At 51.9% G+C, this 19,108-nt stretch overlaps 1 protein-coding gene across 3 annotated transcripts in view; it reads left to right on the top strand.

The window, feature by feature from the left end:
• Positions 1-11,577: 11,577 nt before the first annotated feature.
• Positions 11,578-19,108, top strand: part of AXIN1 (axin 1) — a 91,081-nt gene continuing 83,550 nt past the window's right edge. For 2 of the 3 annotated variants that reach the window (XM_066383060.1, XM_066383061.1), the window contains exons 1-2: positions 11,578-11,813; positions 16,587-17,545. In XM_066383060.1, the coding sequence (XP_066239157.1) occupies positions 11,724-11,813; positions 16,587-17,545 (1,049 nt within the window). In that variant the 5' untranslated portion in view covers positions 11,578-11,723. Of the gene's footprint in view, positions 11,814-12,140; positions 12,159-16,586; positions 17,546-19,108 lie in introns of those variants that run through there. The other variant, XM_066383063.1, reaches the window with a different exon arrangement.

Here is a 19,108-nt window from a genome sequence, read left to right on the forward strand (position 1 = left end):
TGGTTCCTGTCAGGGTGCTAGGAGCTCAGAGGAGCCTCTGTGAGGCGCTCACGTGCATTGTGTGCCCTTGCTAAGCCTGTGCTTGGACTCTGTCTTCACCTTCACCATCCATTGCTGTCCCCGTGGGTGTTCTGCCAGCTCCAGACTCCCTCAAACCCCTCTACTTCCCGCCCCCCAAGCTGGAGCCCTAGGTTCTGGGAACACCCTTAGCAGCCACAGCCCCATGCTGTCCTGTCCTGTCCTCCGCCGTGCGCACCAGAGCCCTCCCCAGCTCAGCCTTACCTCCAGCACGGAGCACTGGGCCCTGGACCCTTTACCACCCACCACAAGCTGATCCAGGCCTTGCCTCTGGATAACACCTGTCTGCTGGTGGCGTCCTGCCCTGCAGGGGAGGCCCTCGAAGCTGGGGGCTCAATCCAATGACTGAGTAGCTTGGGGTGGTTTCAGTGTAAAGTGTGAGAGCAAGTTCAGAGGGCTACCTGAACAGCACCCTTGCCCTCTGCCTCTGGGTCCAGCCTGGCCTACCCTGAGCCCCTTCCCTTGGATGTTTGACCCCTGTTGATTTGTGTTCCAGGCTCCCCCTAGCTCCTGAGTTCTCTGGCCTTGGCAGTGGCCTCCCCAGCAGCCTCTGGGACCCCAGGGGCCTGCCTTAGTCTTGGCTTCTTCCCAGCAGCTCAAGGCTCGCACCTGGTCCTTGCAGCCCAGGAGCTGTTCCTTACACCTTGTTTTGGGCAGGTATGGGCTGGGCTGGGCTGGGCGGGGCCTGGGCCAGGAAGTTGGTCTCTCGGGTGGCCTTCATGGGGGCCTTGACTAGGTTGTGCTCATCCTAGGAGCATTTGGACAGGCCAGGGCTGCCACAGAGACGAAACCATGAGTGGCTCTTGGATGCTCAGTGCCCTACAGCACCCAGGAATGATGTATCAGGCCCTTGCTGAGAAGTACTGGTCCTGAGACACCTGGGAAGGCCTCACCAAAGGGACTGGGGGTGTAGGTAAAGAGAAGAGCAGGGGCAAGGTCACAGGTGTGTGGACAAAGCCCCAGAGTCCTGGTGGAGACACAAGGTCTGTGGGCAGCAGAGGTATGGTGAGGCCTTTGAAGGCTTAGGGGACTGTGCAAGCATGTTTGTGTGTTCAGCAGACTAACGAGAGTCCCTAAGGGAGGTGTATTCAGCAGACTAATTAGAGTCCCTAAGGGAGGTTGGCAGACAGAGATAGAGCTGGCAGGCCCTTTGGGGTCTGGGGTCTGAGATGGATAGAAAGTTTAGCTCTGCCTGCCTGGGGTTGGACAGTTCTCCCTGCTCTCATCCTGTTGCTCTCACCCATTATTTTCTCATAAGACAGCCCCTGGGGCAAGCCTGACCTGAAGTCCTCCTCTTAGCAGGGGCTGCAAGGACACTGTTTCTGCCTCCACTAGGGGGTCAGGCCGGGTATGCAGCAGCCTGGGACATGTCCTGAGAGAGGGACAGGGACACTTCACACTGGACATTCATAAAACACACAAGCAGAACACACATGAAAACATTTAACAGCTAGTGCAGGAATAGCTACCATCCAGCCATGCCTGATCTGACCCTCTGAGGGGACCCTGGAGTGGACCCATCAGCGGCGCTGCCTGTTCCCTCAGCTGTCAGGAGTGGCTTGGGGGTGGCGGTATCTAAAGGGGCTGGTTGCCATGGCTACCATAGGGTTCCGAGGCCGTCATCTGGTCCCTGCCTCAGCCAATCGGCGGTGGGAGCCTGAGCTGCAGCCTAGAGTCACGCTTCTTCCTCCCAGCCACACAGTGGCCAAGAGCAGGGACTCGCTTCCTGGAGTGGCTGAAAGTGCTCAGACGGACAGCCAAGCCCATCATGGCGGACCGCGGGATGGTGGGGCGCGAGCAAGCACACAGAACCAGGCAGGTGAGGTAAGCCGGGCGGGCAGATGGATGGATGGACGGACAGGTGGACAGGTGGACAGGTGGATATGCTTCCTGCTGCCCTTTGTTCTTATGGCTGAGGCCCTGCCCTCAGCCACCCCACCCTCTGCACCCTCACAAACACACACACACACAACCGCGCCCTCACTCTGAGACCCTCTCCCCAAATGTCCCAAGGAAGGGTCATGGGAAGAGAGACAAAGGAAACAGCACGAGGCAGAATGAATCCACTGCACCATGGTCCCGAAAATCGCTCTCATGGTCTTTCACATTAGATTTCACATGGAGGCGGCATCAAAGACCCCCAACTGGCCAGGCCCTTGGCATAACAGCCACCTGCCCTTCTCCCAGCCATCGCTTCCAGGGCTAGGCGACAAGCCATGTCAAGTCAGTGAGGTTTAAGGGATATTTTTTCGAGAAAGAAAAAAAAGAAGTAAAAATGCGAGAAAAAAAAGGAAAAAAATATCCACCTATAATGGGGAGCGGCCAGCCAAAGATGGATCAGAGGCGCCAAATCCCATTACTCGGGACTTCAGAGGACAGGCCCCGAAAAGACAGCTGCGATTAAGAGCTTGTAAATGGAGTGTCCTTTGGAGATCAAAGACGGACATGCCTGTGTGTGTGTGTGAGTGTGTGTGTGTGTGTGTGTGTGTAAGAACGTGCACTGTGGGATAACTGCAGCGAGGCCGTGCGCCACGGCATGGTAAAGCCTGGAGTGTCACCTGTCTGTCACAGCCACCCTCCATGTTGCTATGTCCTTGGTGCTGTGTGGCTGTGTGGACATGCCCAAGGGGCTGGGCTGGGTATCGGTGAGGCCTGGTTGGTACCACCCACACCTGGCCTCATGTGGCCAGCCCTCTAGAAGGCAGTTAGAGCCGGGCCTTGTTCCCTCCACCTCTGCTTCCACCATCTGGAGCATGGTCCTGTCTCCAAGTTCAGCCCCGATGGGCCTGGCAGGAGCCAAGAGCACAGGCCCAGGCCCAGACAGAGCTGGGTGTGAGGTTGAGGTGATGACCCCAACCACCACCCCACTGCCCACAGAGGCCAGGAGCTCCCAGATGGCCTGGCGAGCGTTTCTAGAGGTTCAAAGACTCTGTCGGCACAATTGTTAAGTTATTAGGTAAACTCTGAGAAGCAAATCTTTTAATCCACTGTGGCTAATCCAGTGCACTTTTGTTTGCCAGGACAGATTCTGCAGCAACAAAAGGGCTGAGGGGAACCCCAGCATACATAATCACATACTTATAACTTGGCAGTGGCCGCACAGGGCTCCTAGGCAGCAGAGAGAGACATCGCAAGACAGCAGACTTGAGGGCGGGCAGCAGACGGGCCAGGGAGTGCAGAGGCTGACCTGGAGGATATATGCTGTGCGTGAGGGAAGGTGGCCTGTGTCCCAACACAGTCACCAGCTACAAGCTCAAGAGGTTGCCCCGGAGCCCTGGAACTGTGCCAGTGTGGGGGAGGGAGTGCTGAATGAGGTACATCAGGTGGAGAGGAAAGATAACGTGCAGATGGGTGCAAGAGCTCCCAGCACTGGGAGAGGAGGCCTTTGGGGATGGCGTGGTCAGTACAGAGAAAGGTGTTCCAGATGAGGGAACAGAGAGGACAACGGGAGAAGTCTGCCTGGCGTGAGGGTCAGTGTGGCGGGAGGGAAGCCATGCCCAAGACCGAAAGGGGAAATGGCCGGAGGCCACCTGGGAAGGTAGAACTTCATCTGTTGCTTCTAGAAGTCTAGCCAAGGCCCCTCAGGTGCAAAGCCCGTCCACTGGGACACTACCTTTCCTAGGCAATTGGTTTTGGGGTTGGGGGATGCCAGCAGCCCTGCCCTCTGCTTATGTGTTTTAGACACAAGACTTGGGCCACGGTCAGCTGTGGGCTCCCTCTCGTGGCCCAGGCACAGGGACCTCTGAGGCTAGTTGGGCAGGGTCAGGACCCTCCCTTTATTGAGGAGGATACTCTGGCTCGAAGAGGTATACCCACCTTTCCCAGAGCCACTAGCTAGCCCAAGACACAAGCAGCCCGTCAAGTCTCCAGGGAGGCAGGAGCTGGGCCAGCTCTGGCCACACCATTGATGTCCCTAAGCCTCCCAAGTTGAGGAGGCATTGGGTCGGTGGTGGGCAGGCTGTTCTCCCCTCTTTTTTCCCAGGTCCATGTGGCCAGCAGGGACCTTGTGCCCTCAACACTCACTGTCCAGCCCTGAGCATACTTGACATCTCCTGAATCTTTGGACATATTCCTGGTGTCAGAGTCCTTTAAAAAGGCAATGCAGGAAAATGTCCCTGCTGTGTCCCTCAGCCTGGAGTAACAGGACCCCTCTCAGGACACTGAGAGTGAGACCTGAGTTGTAGGGTAAGTGGAGTCCACTTCGGGATGGAGTGTGTTACCCTTGGGGCTCATACACCTGCTGCCATGCCACTGCTTTTCTGCTGGCCTTGGAGCCCGATCCTGGACTCATGGGGCCAGCCAGGGATGTGGGGGACTGTGTCATGTCTGCTGGTGAGGTGTCCATGCAGGGTACACAGGACGAGTAGGAACCATCAGGACAGGATGACATAGCAGCAGGGTTAGAAGGGAACAGTTATGCCAGGTATCATGTATGCAGCAGTGGACACTGAGCTAACATAAGAGCCAGCTTGTTTGAGGATAAGCCCTGTATCTGTCCCCATAACTCTCTATTTCTTTTATTTTTTATTTTTCTGAAGTTGGAAACGGGGAGGCAGTCAGACAGACTCCCGCTTGTGCCTAACCGGGATCCACCCAGCATGCCCACCAGGGAGTGATGCTCTGCCCATCCGGGGCGTCGCTCTGTTGCGACCAGAGCCATTCTAGCGCCTGAGGCAGAGGCCACGGAGCCATCCTCAGTGCCTGGGCCATCTTTGCTCCAATGGAGCCTTGGCTGCGGGAGGGGAAGAGAGAGACAGAGAAGGGTGGAGAAGCAGATGGGCGCTTCTCCTGTGTGCCCTGGCCGGTAATTGAACCCGGGACTTCTGCACGCCAGGCCGACGCTCTACCACTCAGCCAACCGGCCAGGGCTGTCCCCATAACTCTCTAGCTTGGCACTGGGGCCAGGATCACTCCTGGGGCATTTGCCTAAGGCAGTTTCAGCTGAAGGGCAGGTGAGAGAAATCCAAGTAGCAAGTGGGTTGCGAAATGTCAGCCTAGATGACATACCAGCCCCACAGATATGAAGGGTGAGTGGAACCAGACGCAGGAGAAAACAGGCAGGGAAACTGACCAATACAGGGTTGGGGCCCAGGGGACCCCAGCCTAGAATGCCCACTGGTCATCCCAGGAAGCTCAGGATGGCTCCTTCTCGTTGGTCCTGGGGCCCAATTTAGGATGACTGCATCAGTCACAGAATGGCCCACTACCCTTCCTCCCACTGCCCAACAGGTGGGTCAGCTCTGCCTTATCCCAGGATTCTCACCCCTGCCGGTCTTTCTTAGACCATTGGAAGGTGGTACCTGCTGCAGAGCTTTGTGGTCTCCATGTAATCATAATAAGTGATAGTGCACAGAACTTCTTCCTAAATGCCTAAGGAAGAGAATGGAACCCATTCCTAATTCTGCTCTCTAGCTATAACCTGGTATTAATACCCTGGGATAATTCGTTAGTCCTCTTGCCTTTATATGTACATGTTCTACAGTCATAAGTATGGGCACCCTGTGTGTTCAGTGTCCTAGCTTTTCTCCTTGCAACCTTGATGCAATGGTTCCACATTCTTGATTGGGTTTAGAATGGGGGCTCAAACTACACCCCACGCCAAACTCAGAACTGATAGAAAAAGGACACTTAGGGAGGAGAGATGGAGCTCAGGGCTAAGCTTATGGTTGAGAAGATGGCTGGCCAGTGCTGCTGGACTGGAGCTGTGCCTCCAAAGGGAAGTCCCATCCTCTCTCCTCAAAACTGGATAAGCCTGACCAGGCGGTGGCGCAGTGGATAGAGCGTCGGACTGGGATGTGGAGGACCCAGGTTCGAGACCTCGAGGTCGCCAGCTTGAGCACGGGCTCATCTGGTTTGAGCAAAAGCCCACCAGCTTGAACCCAAGGTCGCTGGCTCCAGCAAAGGGTTACTTGGTCTGCTGTAGCCCCACAGTCAAGGCACATATGAGAAAGCAATCAATGAACAACTAAGGTGTTGCAACGCATAATGAAAAACGAATGATTGATGCTTCTCATCTCTCTCTGTTCCTGTCTGTCTGTCCCTGTCTATCCCTCTCTCTGACTCACTTTCTGTCTCTGTAAAAAATATAAATAAATAAAAATTAAAATAAAAAAACAAACAAACTGGATAAGCTGAGACTGACTAGTGATGGCACAGTGGATTAAAGCATCTACCTGCGCCTGACCGACCATCAGCCTGGGATGCTGAGGACCCAGGTACGAAACCCTGAGGTCTCTGGCTTGCGTGTGGGCTCACCAGCTTGAGTGTGGGATCATAGATGTTACCCCATGGTCGCTGGCTTGAAGCCCAAGGTTGCTGGCTTGAGCAAGGGCTCACTGGCTCAACTGGAGCCCCCCAGTCAAGGCACATAGGAGAAAACAATCAATGAACAACTAAAGGGACGTAACTAGGAACTGATGCTTCTCATCTCTCTCCCTTCCTGTCTGTCTGTCCCTCTCTCTCTCTCTTGATAAAATAATAATAAAAAAAGCATCTCCCTGCAATGCTGAGATCACCAGTTCAGGACCCTGGGCTTGCCTGGTCAAGGCACATACTGTCCCTCCCCTGCCCCACTTCTCTCTTTCCCTCCTCTAAAATCAATCAAAATATATTTTTAATAATAATAATTTTTTTTATTTTTTTAAATTTTATTTATTCATTTTAGGCGGGGGGAGAGACAGAGATAGAGAGAGAAGGGGGGAGGAGCAGTAAGCATCAACTCCCATATGTGCCTTGACCAGGCAAGTCTGGGGTTTCAAACCAGCGAACTCAGCATTCCAGGTCGATGCTTTATTTACTGTGCCACCACAGGTCAGGCAAATAATAATAATATATGTTTTTTAAAAAATGATGAGCCAAGGCCTCCCTTCCCCTACCTGCCCTCCTACTCCCGTTTCCCACACCTGGGCAGAAGGTTCAGGGAATGGGCAGCCTGGAAGGAACACATTCTGAGGGTCCCATTTCCCCATGGAAGCTCAAATCCATACACTCCTTCCTTGTACTCTCCACTCGAGAGGATGATGGGGCCCTAGCTGGTTTGCTCAGTGACTAGAGCATTGGCCCAGCATATGGGCATCCCAGGTTTGATTCCCAGTCAGGGCACACAAGAGAAGTGACCATCTGCTTCTCTTCCTTTTCCTCCCGCCTTCTCTCCCTCTTCCTCTCCTGCTGCCAGTGACTCGACTGGTTTGAGCTTGGGCCTCGGGTGACGAGGATAGCTCAGTTGGTCCAAGCCTGTCAGTTTCAGGTGCTGAGGATACCTTGGTTGATTTGAGCATCAGCCCCAGACGGGGATTGCTGGGTGGATCCCAGTCAGGGTGCATGCAGGAGTCTTATTTCCCTCTTCTCACTTAACAGGAAAAAAAAAAAAAAAGAGGATTATAGGGATCTGCACAGTATCGGTATCCCATCTCTGTAGATCAGGGGTCCCCAAACTACGGCCCGCGGGCTGCATGCGGCCCCCTGAGGCCATTTATCCGGCCCCCCGCCGCACTTCTGGAAGGGGCACCTCTTTCATTGGTGGTCAGTGAGAGGAGCATAGTTCCCATTGAAATACTGGTCAGTTTGTTGACTTAAATTTACTTGTTCTTTATTTTAAATATTGTATTTGTTCCCGTTTTGTTTTTTTACTTTAAAATAGGGTATGTGCAGTGTGCATAGGGATTTGTTCATAGCTTTTTTTATAGGCCGGCCCTCCAACAGTCTGAGGGACAGTGAACTGGCCCCCTGTGTAAAAAGTATGGGGACCCCTGCTGTAGACAGTTCTCTGCTGCTAGTTTTGCTAGTTTACACTCCCTTGCATTGGGCCATGTCCCATCCCCTCCATGCCTCAACATACCTCCTTGGTACCTCTGGGATGATGCTTTGGAATCTTTCTTGTAAGTTGGCTTCTTCAGCCAAGCGCATGAATACATGTAAGGCTTTAAAGACCACTTTATTTTAAAAAAAGACCACTTTATTTAAAAGTATTCCTTTTAGGTCTAAATTGAAGGAAATAATTTCATTTCTGCTCCTAGGTTTTGTTTAGTTCCTGGAAAGCCTGAACAAATGTCATCAACATTTAATCAAATCAAAGCCTCTAGTGACAAACTCCTGCTCCCAGGGAAGGGGACTTCATTTTAAATGTAATGAAATGGGGGTGCTCCCTGATTCCCGGCCAGGGCACACAGGAGAAGCGCCCATCTGCTTCTCCACCATTCCCCCTCTCCTTCCTCTCTATCTCTCTCTTCTCCTCCTGCAGCCAAGGCTCCATTGGAGCAAAGTTGGCCTGGGTGCTGAGGATGGCTCCATGGCCTCTGCCTCAGGCACTAGAATGTCTCCAGCGGCATTGGAGCAATGCCCAGCTGGGCAGAGAGCAATGCCCCCTGGTGGGCATGCTGGGTGGATCCTGGTCAGGTGCATGTGAGAGTCTGTCTGACTGCCTCCCCGCTTCTAACTTCGGAAAAATACAAAAAAAAAAAAAAAAGAAAGAAAGAAAAAAAAGAAAAGGTGTTCTACCTTGGCACTCACCTGTTCAAAAATGAGGTTCCTGTAGATGTATCTGGTCTCAGCACTGGGTGGCTGATGCAATCCTCTGCCAAGTCACCCCTGCTTCATTGCAGACCTGCAGTGCTGCCTTCCCTGCATCCCTCTCTTCAGAGTTTTCCCCAAGCTTCCTCCTCTGGTCTCCTCCGCCTGGACAATTTCCCCTCCATGCCCACAGCCATAACCCACCATAGAGCGCTGTTTCATTTCCTCCAGGCCTTCTGATTCCCTTTCTGTCCCTGCAGGGTGGGGGCCCTGAGGAGCTGGAGGCCCGAGGACCCTGTTCTGGTCCCAGGGCCTGGGGACATCTGCCACCATGGGCCAGGCGGAGGATGGATGTGGACACAAGCCCAGGAGCATGGCCTGGCCGCAGCAGCAGTTCTGCAGAACCAAGGCAAGTGTTGGGGGCCTGAGTCTGGGGGTGAGGAGGCTTCCGGGGGACCAATGTATGGGAGGCTCTGCTGTCTGTCTAGTCCACCCAGGACTCCTGCAACCCACAGGGACCCTGTTGTGCCATGCAAATCACCCACTTTGTCTCCTCTATCTGAGGCTGAACAGGAGAAGGAGGGGCTGCAGGAGCATCTTCTGTGCCCAGTACTGTGGGGCCCGAGGCCATCCTAGTGAGAGTGACACCTGCTACCAGGATCCTAGTGGGGCCATGTGGATTCAGACATGCAGCTCCTGTAATGTGCTGTCCTTATCCACACCCTTGTTCCCTGCCCAGCCTGCCCCTAGGTATGGTAATGGCCTTAGGAGGTGGCCTGGGTCCTCAGCAGGCTGGGGATGCTTCTGGTGGCCCCCATCCCTTACTAACCCCCTATCCTACAAAATCCTAGGTGCCAGATACTATGCTGAATCCTGGGAGAGGCAGTCACCACAAGTGGGTGGCCGAGTGGGAGGTTGGCTGGTGGCACAGGCAGCTCTGTGCTAGGACTTCTGGCCCGACCTGGAAGACATACAGAATGAGGGTGGGCAACAAGGGTGAGCAGTGTCCAGGAGATGTGGTGGCATTAGAGGTGACCGGGGGCAGTGTAATGGAAGCATGAAGTGGGCAGGGTGGCATGGAGAAGACACTAGCAAAAGGCCCCGAGGGGCTGTGTACACCAGAAAGCAGGCTGTTGGGGTAGCTGTAGATGGATGAGGTATTGGGGAGCCCTGAGACAGGAGCAGGTGGAGGCAATCAGGTCCTTATGTGACTTGAGTGGCAGTTTCCTTGTCTGTACAATGGCAGTATAGTTGTCCCCTGAAGGCTGCCAGGAACATTTCTCTAGGTGTTAGGCAGAGCATGGCTATGCAGAGAACAGGGTCTTATGTGGTCGTAGGTGGGGTCAGAAACAATTCCTTAGGGGCAGTAAACAATTTCTGGTGCCAACATCCTTCCTTCCAGAAGGGGCTGGTGGTGGTTGTGCAACACAGAATTGGCCAGATGGGCTTACAGGTCAGGTAAGGGCTGCCATGGTGATAGCGACGGGGAAAGGGATAGGGTGCAGGGATCAGGACACCCAGAAGCCCTTGCTCTCAGACTGGCCTTGGCAAGTGAGACCCACAGGCAGTGGTGGAAAGGGGAGCTCTTGTCAGGACTGTGGATGATGCCTTGGAGAAATTGAGGAAGGTGGGCCCAGCCAGGGTGGGGCCTCAGCCAATCTCAACCCACAGCTCTTTGGAGGTTGGGGCTCCTAACCAAGTGACAGCTAGCATTTATTGGATGCCTACTAACTATTATGTGCCCTAGCCCTGAGTCCAGATTGCCTGGGGACTCAGGGAGGTCAGGGCCCCATACCACCACCTCAGCTTCCTGGCCAGGTCCAGAGCTGTGGGCATAGAGAAGCGGGAGTCACGGGCTGGATGTCACCAAGGGTTCAGCTCCGGGTAAGCCTGGCTCTGCCCTCCAACTGCCCAACTCCTGAACACTTGCTCCCTTTAGTGCCCTGGACATTGCGAGGGTCTGCCTGTCCATGTCAGCCAGCCCCGAGGTCTTCAGTCCCTCTGGTCACCCCTCCCACCCGGGCACTCGCTGCTCGTCCCGAGGACCGTGGGTGCTGACCTCAGTAACCGTAGGCTGGTGGACTCCCCCTGTGGGCAGCAGCGAAGGGCTGCAACCTAACATGCGCTTCACGGTGTCTACATCTGGAGGCCAGTCGTTCTATTAGTGCATCGACCTAGACCTTCTGGTGACCACAGTCTTTTCATAATCCTTCGCGGGGGCGCCTCCTCATGCCACTCGCCTGGACTCCATTGGTCAAGGGGACAACGCAGTTTCTGAAACCCCCTCTCTGGTCCCCTTCAACAGCGCTGTTGCTCCGCCCCGCCTATATCGGCATATTTAACCACGCCCACTGGTTCCGACCCCGCTACTTGTCCCAAATCCACTTGACCGCTTTTGGCCCCGCCCCAAAGCTCAGGGCCCACCCATATACCCTGGCCCCGCCCCCACAGTCGAGGTTCCCATCTCTAAGCTCTTGGCCCAGTCCAGCGCTCTTGCTCGGAATCGCGCTTTCGGCCTCGCCCCCGCGTTCTCGGCCTCGAGCACGTGCCCCGGCCCCGCCTCTACGTTCAAAGCCCCACCCCCACACGCGAGGACCCTCCCCCACTCTCTTCGCCTTATCCCTGCGCTCTGGCTCCGTCCTGCGCTCTCGGACCAGTTCTTACTCCAGTCCCGCCCTCACGTTCTTGGCCGTGCCCCCACGTTCTCGTCCCACCCTAAGTCTCGGTCCCGCCCCAAGCTCTCTCGGCCCGCCCCACGCTCTAGATCCGTCTCACGCTCTCGTCCCTTCTCTCGCTAGGGGCCCCGCCTCTAGCCCCGGCCCCGCCCCGCTCCCAAGCCAGGCCCCGCCCCCGCACTTCCGGGCGGCGCCGGCGGGGGCGCTCGGGCCTGGGCTTCGGCACTCTGGCTTTTGGTTCCCCGCTCGGGGAAGCATTCGCGGCCCCCGCCGCAGGACCGGCCGGAATCAGGCCGGACCCATTTCCCCGCGGAGGAAGCCGGCGAGAGCGAGCGGCCGGCCTCGGCGGCGCCCCCGCGGCCTGCCTGCGCCCGCCTCGGGGCCGCCGCGCCGCCGCTGCGATGGGGGCCGCCCCGGGCCGCGCCCCCGCCCGGTCCCGCCCGCCGCGCCGCCACTGAGCGCATGGGCCGCGCCGCGCCGAGACGCTCCGCGCCGCTCCGGGAGCCGGGCCCGGGGCCCTGCCGCCGCCGCCGCTGCCGCTGCCGCGCGCGGGTGAGTAGTGCGGGTTTGTCGCGCATTCCTGAGGGGCGCGGGCCAGTGCGGCCGCCTTTGGTAGGCCGCATAGGCCCGGGCCGGCGCGGGACCCGGAAGAGGGGCTCCGCGGGTGCGGGCCGGGAGCGTGTGAGGGCAGGCTGTGCGGGCCGGGAGTGCTGAGGGCAGGCCGTGCCGGCCGGAAGCGAGTGCGGGAGGCTGTGTGGGCCGGCTGTGCGCGCTCGGAGGGCGTGAGAGGGGAAGCTTTGCGGGCCGGGAGCGAGTGAGGAGGAGGAGTGCTGGAGTGCTCAGCCTGTGCTTGAAGGGTGTGCAGACGGCGGGGATGGACGAGGAAGGCGTGTGTGGGTAAGGCTGTGAGGGCAGGTTTGTCAGGGCGGGCGCGGGTGCTAGCAGGGGATGGAGAAGGCAGTGCTAGTTGACATTGTGGGGAAGAGTGCTGGGTTTGGTTTGGGAAGGTCACTCTTGCTCCAGGTGAGTAGAAAGATGTAAGGAAGACCCAGGATTCTGGAAGGGGTGGGGGTTCCTCCTGGGGGAGGCTGAGGTCTGCAGCTGATGTGTTTGTCTGATGCTGGGAGCGTGCTGTGGTCTGTGGGCTTTGGGCATGTTTCAGGGTGTGGGTGGGTGAGGAGTAGCTGTTGTGGTGAGACATTGCGTGCAGGGGTTCTGGAGAGAGGCTGGACAATCGAGTGTCCCTTGCCCCGACCCTCAGCAAAAAGTAGGAATGAGTGAGTCTGAAACCCAGGGAAGGCACTCACTGCCTCTGAGGCATAGGTGCCTTAGGTTGCATCTAGGCTGTTGTTTAGCTTATGTGAGTGGCTGTACTCTTTCAGGTTGATGCTTTGTCCCCCAAACTCTCTCTTGGCTGTGGGTCTTAGATTCTGCCTCCACATCACATTTTGAAATTCAGTCCCCCATGAAACCAGAGCTGTACAGCCAGGGCAGGTGAAACTTAGTTCCACGCTGAGACCAGTAGAGAAAAATAAATCATTCCTCTTGGGATTTTTCTCAGCTCACCTCTCAAATTTATAGAGTTCTTATTGTGCATCTCGGCCCCTCCTTTATGCTCACTCTAATGTTCTCTGCTTTTTCAGGAAGGGTCTCGGGTATACTTAGACGGGCACTGTTCTAGAGAACACACACAGTGTAAAGCTGACCTCCCGAGATAGCAGTACCAGGGTTCACTTTTAAGAACAGTTCAGGAACAAGGATGGGAAAAGCATCCAAAATACAGGGTTACTGTTTTTCAGCAGGTGTTAGTGTTTCTTGGATTTTTAGTTTCAGGAAAGCTAAGTGGACCTTTTTGGGGATTACACTCATTATTTAGAATTTAGGTGATGGGAGAATGGATTACATGTAAAACAGTAGCCTTTAATCTTTAAAGATTTTAATTAATGGACAGCTGGGGAAATATCAGTCATGCTGTGTATAACTTCCACACTCCATGTAAACCAGAAGGTCGAAAACTATATTTGAGCTAAATAAAGAAATACATACACATCTGTAGCATCGAGCTAGCTGCTTGGTACCCAAGGGGTATGTCTTGTCAGTGACCAAAGGAGATTTTAAATGTGGTATCAGAGTTGTAGATTCCTTTTATGTAATCTGTTTATTGATGATGGTTACATGCTATTGGCCAGATTTATTGCTTATGGGCATTTGACTCTAACTTGAATTAATATAACTGCTTTATGTGTAGTATGTACATGTGTGTACACTAAATGCTTGGTGCTTCTCTGTGGAAACCTGGGGAGTTGTGGGAATTGGAGCATATTTCAATAACATCAATAATTTGGAGAAATGTTTCTGTGATTCCAGAGACACCAAAGTTTTTTGTCAGTTGACAGCCTAAAATAGATGTGAATTATAAGAATTATAGAAAATGTTTCTTCTTCTTTTTTTAATAAGAGGCAGGGAGAGAGAGAGACAGGAACATTGAGCTGTTTCTCTATGTGCCCTGATCAGGGATTGAACCTACAACCTCTGCACTTCAGGTCAACACTCCAACTAACCAAGCTGTCCAGCCAGGGTTTAAATTTTTTATTTATTGACTGATTTTTAGAGAGACAGAGAGAGGAAAGGAGAGAGTAGGGAGGGGGAAGGAAAACATTCATTTCTTGTTCCACTCAGTCATGCATCCTCTGTGCTCTGACTGGGGATTGAACCGCAACCATGTCGTTTTGGGAAGATGCTCTAACCAACTGAGTTAACCGGCTAGGGCCGGAAATGTTTCTTCTGAGCAATGAAAAATAGTTTAAAATGATTAGGGGGACTTGTTCACACTTGAATTAAAATGTTAGTCTTTTAAGACAGCCCCAGTTGGGGGGGGGGGGGGGAGAAAGGGCTAAATTTTGAATATACTGTTGTTTCTATAGAATAGTAGTAGTTCAGCATCTGTTGAAGAGGTAACATTTGGCATCTGTGGCAAGTGTCCTTTTTCTTTATGTCAATGAATTAAATATTTATTGGTGTTTAGTTGCCAGACCCTGTTCTAGGTGTTGTGGGTCCTGCAGAAAATGTTTAAGTCAAGGTGCTACAAATAATTTACATAGAAGTCTTAAGGATCTTAAGAAAAAGTAACAGCAGGGAAAAAAAACTAAAAAAAAGAGAAAGTGACAGTGATTCATAATTATTTTCCAGTTCAAACACAGTGATTTGGTTCTTTCTTGAGGCCAGTAATCTGAGTATTTCTAAGGGTGTGTGGCTGGATGTGGGCCCTCTTCCCTGAGATGGTATCCTGGACAAGAGGACATTTGACATCCATAGGCTAGTGTGGTGCTGAAACACCACAGCTACTCTTTCCTTGTTGATGGTGCTTGAAGAAAGCAATTGAAGTGGTCCATAAACAGCAGGGTGCCACAGCCCACAGGCCATGACCTTAAGAAACAGGCTCTTCTTGCTGAGGCTGAAATTACAGCCTACCCAGTAGTTTTTACAAAAAGTCATTAGCTGCAGAAATGTCATTTGGTGGACATAATTGTGACCCAGCCTCCATTTCTGGATGCTTTTCACTATTAGCTTTCAGCAGCTGCTGGCAGGTGAAGTGTGTACTGTGTGAGAATGCAGGTGTTGGGGGTGGATTACATGTAGGCCAGGGTACAGAGTGTGCAGTGATGGCCAGGGAGAGCTACCCTTTGTGCTGGTACCATATTTTAAGGTTTTGTTTTACTTCTTCTGGCTTGTTCAGTGTTGTAGGCATTTTGAACTTGACATGCTTCTCTCCAGCCCACTTTTAGGCAGACCACTTGTATTATGGCAGGCTGTGTTGCACTCACCCCCTTGGGTAAGTTGGGAGGCATAGACTGAGCTTGTGGGCTCTGAGAGCTCCTGTAGGATGTGACAGGGAGGACCAAAGACCATGGCAGAGTGCTGATCCAGGACAATCTTCCCTCATACCCAAGGCTGACTTGTAGTAGCAGCAGCAGCAGCAACAACAAAAAACCCCCGTGGTTCCCTGACCTCTAATAGAGTAGATGATTTGGTTTTCAGCTTACAGAGTTAAATCATGTGAGCTGTATCCTTCTTTAGATAAAAGTTAAAATTGTATTGAATTTAATTTTTCCAGACCTTCTCTGTTTCTCAGAGTACTAAATCCTCATTTGCTACCAGAGGATACTTTCCTTATAAGCAAGCTTTTAAAGGTCAAGTGCAGCTTTCTGATAGGTGGCATGAGAAGGCCCCTGTGTGTGTGCATGTGAGTGATGTCCTTTGATCACTTGCTAGAAGATGCTGAAGGTGACCCACAATTAACTGCTCTTTTTGGCATGTGTTGAGAGAGGAACAACTTACTGTGTGTTTGCACACGTTGTGAAGCATACTAAGTATGAAGTGGTGGGGATGCAGAAAATACAGTGGCTGTGGGCCTGGAGAATGTGGGGGGCAGACACACCACCCACCTAACAGTGTGTGATGTGCCATCCTTTCCGTACCTGGTCTCACAGTGTCCCTGCAGAGCAGGTTGGGTGGTCATCCTTGTCTCACATGTGAGGGATTGGCTTTTACCCAAGTTTGTACAACCAGGAGGACTAGAAGCACCTGTCTTTCCTCCAGTCCTCCTGGCCTTCTTGGAGCTTGCAGAGAAGGATTGGTCACTTAGCTCTGTAGCGGAGATGGGAGGTCCCCAGAATACTGGTTTCTGTGATTTTTTAAAAAAATTAAAAACATTTAAAAACATTTTTTTTAGAGAGAGGAAGGAGAGAGAGAAACATTGATTTGTTGTTCCACTTGTTTATGCATTCATTGGTTGATTCTTGTATGTGCCCTGACCAGGGATTGAACGTGCAACGTTGGCATATTGGGACAACGCGCTAACCAACTGAGCTACCCGGCCAGTGCTATGATGTTTTCACAGAATGACACTTTAGGGGTGTGGTGTTCTTTGTGTTTGGGCGTTCATTTCTTAGCACCAGAGGCATTCCTGTAGTTGTAAAAGTTCCCAGAAATTGTTTTAATATACCTCAAACTTTGTGAGGAAAGATTGCAAATTTAAACTAAATTAAAAAAAAATTATTGATTTTTAGACTGAGAGGAAGGGAGAGAGACAGAAACATCAGTCTATCTCTGTATCTGCTCTGACTGGGGATCAGCCTGGCAATCTTGGTGTATCCAGATGACGCTCCAACCAGTCGAGCTATCCGGCCAGGGCTTAAACTGAATTTCTAACTTTGAGTTCAAGCGGGAGGGCATCATTGCGAGTCTTTTCTTGAGAAAATCTCTGTGGTCATATTTCCATGGACCCACCTTTCCTAATCCTTGTCCTCTTAATGGTTTCAACAGGACAGATTGATTCACTTTGGAGCTGTAAGTACTGATGTATTAGGGTGCAGCGCTCATTGTTCATTGACGCAGAGTCTCAAAATGAATATTCAAGAGCAGGGTTTCCCCTTGGACCTTGGAACAAGTTTCACCGAAGATGCCCCCAGACCCCCAGTGCCTGGTGAGGAGGGTGAACTGGTGTCCACAGACCCCAGGCCCGTCAGCCACAGCTTCTGCTCTGGGAAAGGTGTTGGGATTAAAGGCGAGACTTCCACAGCCACTCCGAGGCGCTCAGATCTGGACCTGGGGTATGAACCTGAGGGCAGTGCTTCACCCACCCCACCGTACTTGAGGTGGGCCGAGTCCTTGCACTCCTTACTAGATGATCAAGACGGGATAAACCTGTTTAGGACTTTCCTGAAGCAGGAGGACTGTGCTGACCTGCTGGACTTCTGGTTTGCCTGCAGTGGCTTCAGGAAACTGGAACCCTGTGACTCGAATGAGGAGAAGAGGCTGAAGCTGGCCAAAGCTATTTACCGAAAGTACATCCTTGATAATAATGGCATCGTGTCCAGGCAAACCAAGCCAGCCACCAAGAGTTTCATAAAGGACTGCATTATGAAGCAGCTGATTGATCCTGCCATGTTTGACCAGGCCCAGACAGAAATCCAGTCCACCATGGAGGAGAACACCTATCCCTTGTTCCTCAAGTCTGATATTTATTTGGAATATACGAGGACAGGCTCAGAGAGCCCAAAGCTCTGTAGTGACCAGAGCTCTGGGTCAGGGACAGGGAAGGGCATACCTGGATATCTGCCCACTTTGAATGAAGATGAGGAATGGAAATGTGACCAAGATATAGACGAAGACGATGGCAGAGACCCTGCTCCCTCTGGCAGGCTGACACAGAAGCTGCTCCTGGAGACAGCCGCCCCACGGGCCTCCTCAAGTAGACGGTACAGCGAAGGCAGAGAATTCAGGTGAGTCAGACACAAGGCGTCTGTTTCTGTGCTCACCTCCAAGAGCTGGAGAACTAGCAAGGAAAGGTGTTGGTAAGGAATGGTCTTGTCTTTCGCCCCTAAGTGGGTATACTCCTGTTGCTATGGGTGAGTTTTAGTTCTTATTCACGATACTTTCATATTTGTCATTAGATGTTTTTTAATAGTTGTATGTTGAGGATACTTTAATCAAGAACAGACTAAAATATATGCCATTGTAAGTCATTAGTAACATTGGAATTCTTAGAAGTTGTGACATTTATACTTTATCCATTAGCCGTAAAATTTCTATTTTCTTGTATAGAAGGTGGGTTTACCTGGTATATATAATACCTTTGGCTTAACAGAGGGAGTTGTGGATTTTTAAATGCATCAATACTTAGAGAATTCTGGATCGTTGTTTTTTGTAACGGTCTTCTCAGATTCTTCCTAGAGGTTGGAAAATGGTGGTGAAGAGCCTGCTGTGTAGTGTGTTGTCTGAGCACTTGGAGAACTTTTGTGGCTGTGGTTGCATTTCTAGGATTGGACCTTTTTTCCCCTGCCAACAAAATGAGTTGGGGTTGTGTAGTCAGTTTCCAGTAGCCCCGGGGGCATTCTGAAGTTGTGATTGCAGCTTTTGCGTGTAGGCATATATACAACTTTGGAGGCATGAAGTGGTGTTATTGCAAGTTGTTATAATTTAGGAAACCTGTTTCTTCATTCTCTTTTCTTGGTAATCCCTTTTGTGAGGTATATTTATTTGGCTGTAGTTGGAGTCTGTTGTTGATGTTCACAGATATTAGCAGGGTTCTGTTTCCCACTCATTTCATAGCTGGTTCTGGTGACCTTTGCCTGTGAAATTTTGCAAGTCTGGAGTTCGTGTGACCCTGCTGATTTGATCAACAGTCTGGAAACACATCCTTAGGTGCTGGGACTCTCCCATGGAGTTATTAAAAACCCAGATCATTTATCTAAATTTACTGTGGCAGAGAAATTGGCTACTTGCTAATAAACATAGGATCAAATATCTCTGAGAATTTGACCATCCTTCAAGTGATGTGATTCAGGATATACTGTCTGAAGTAATTTTTGTGTGTTTTTGGCTCACAGTCTTTAGTTAAAGGCTATTGATTTAGCTAGCTTTTTATTTATTTTATTTATTTTATTTTATTTTTACAGAGACAGAGAGAGAGAGTCAGAGAGAGGGATAGACAGGGACAGACAGACAGGAACAGAGAGATGAGAAGCATCAATTATTAGTTTTTCGTTGCGCATTGCAACACCTTAGTTGTTCATTGATTGCTTTCTCATATGTGCCTTGACCGCGGGCCTTCAGCAGACTGAGAAACCCCTTGCTCGAGCCAGCGACCTTGGGTCCAAGCTGGTGAGCTTATGCTCAAACCAGATAAGTCCTCACTCAAGCTGGTGACCTTGGGGTCTCAAACCTGGGTCCTCGGCATCCCAGTCCGTCTCTCTATCCACTGTGCCACCGCCTGGTCAGGCAGCAAGCTTTTTATTTTTATTACTTATTTATATTTTTGGATTTTTTTTACTTTATTTATTTAT

This window comes from Saccopteryx leptura, chromosome 4, assembly GCF_036850995.1.
Source record: "Saccopteryx leptura isolate mSacLep1 chromosome 4, mSacLep1_pri_phased_curated, whole genome shotgun sequence".
Lineage (NCBI taxonomy): Eukaryota > Metazoa > Chordata > Mammalia > Chiroptera > Emballonuridae > Saccopteryx > Saccopteryx leptura.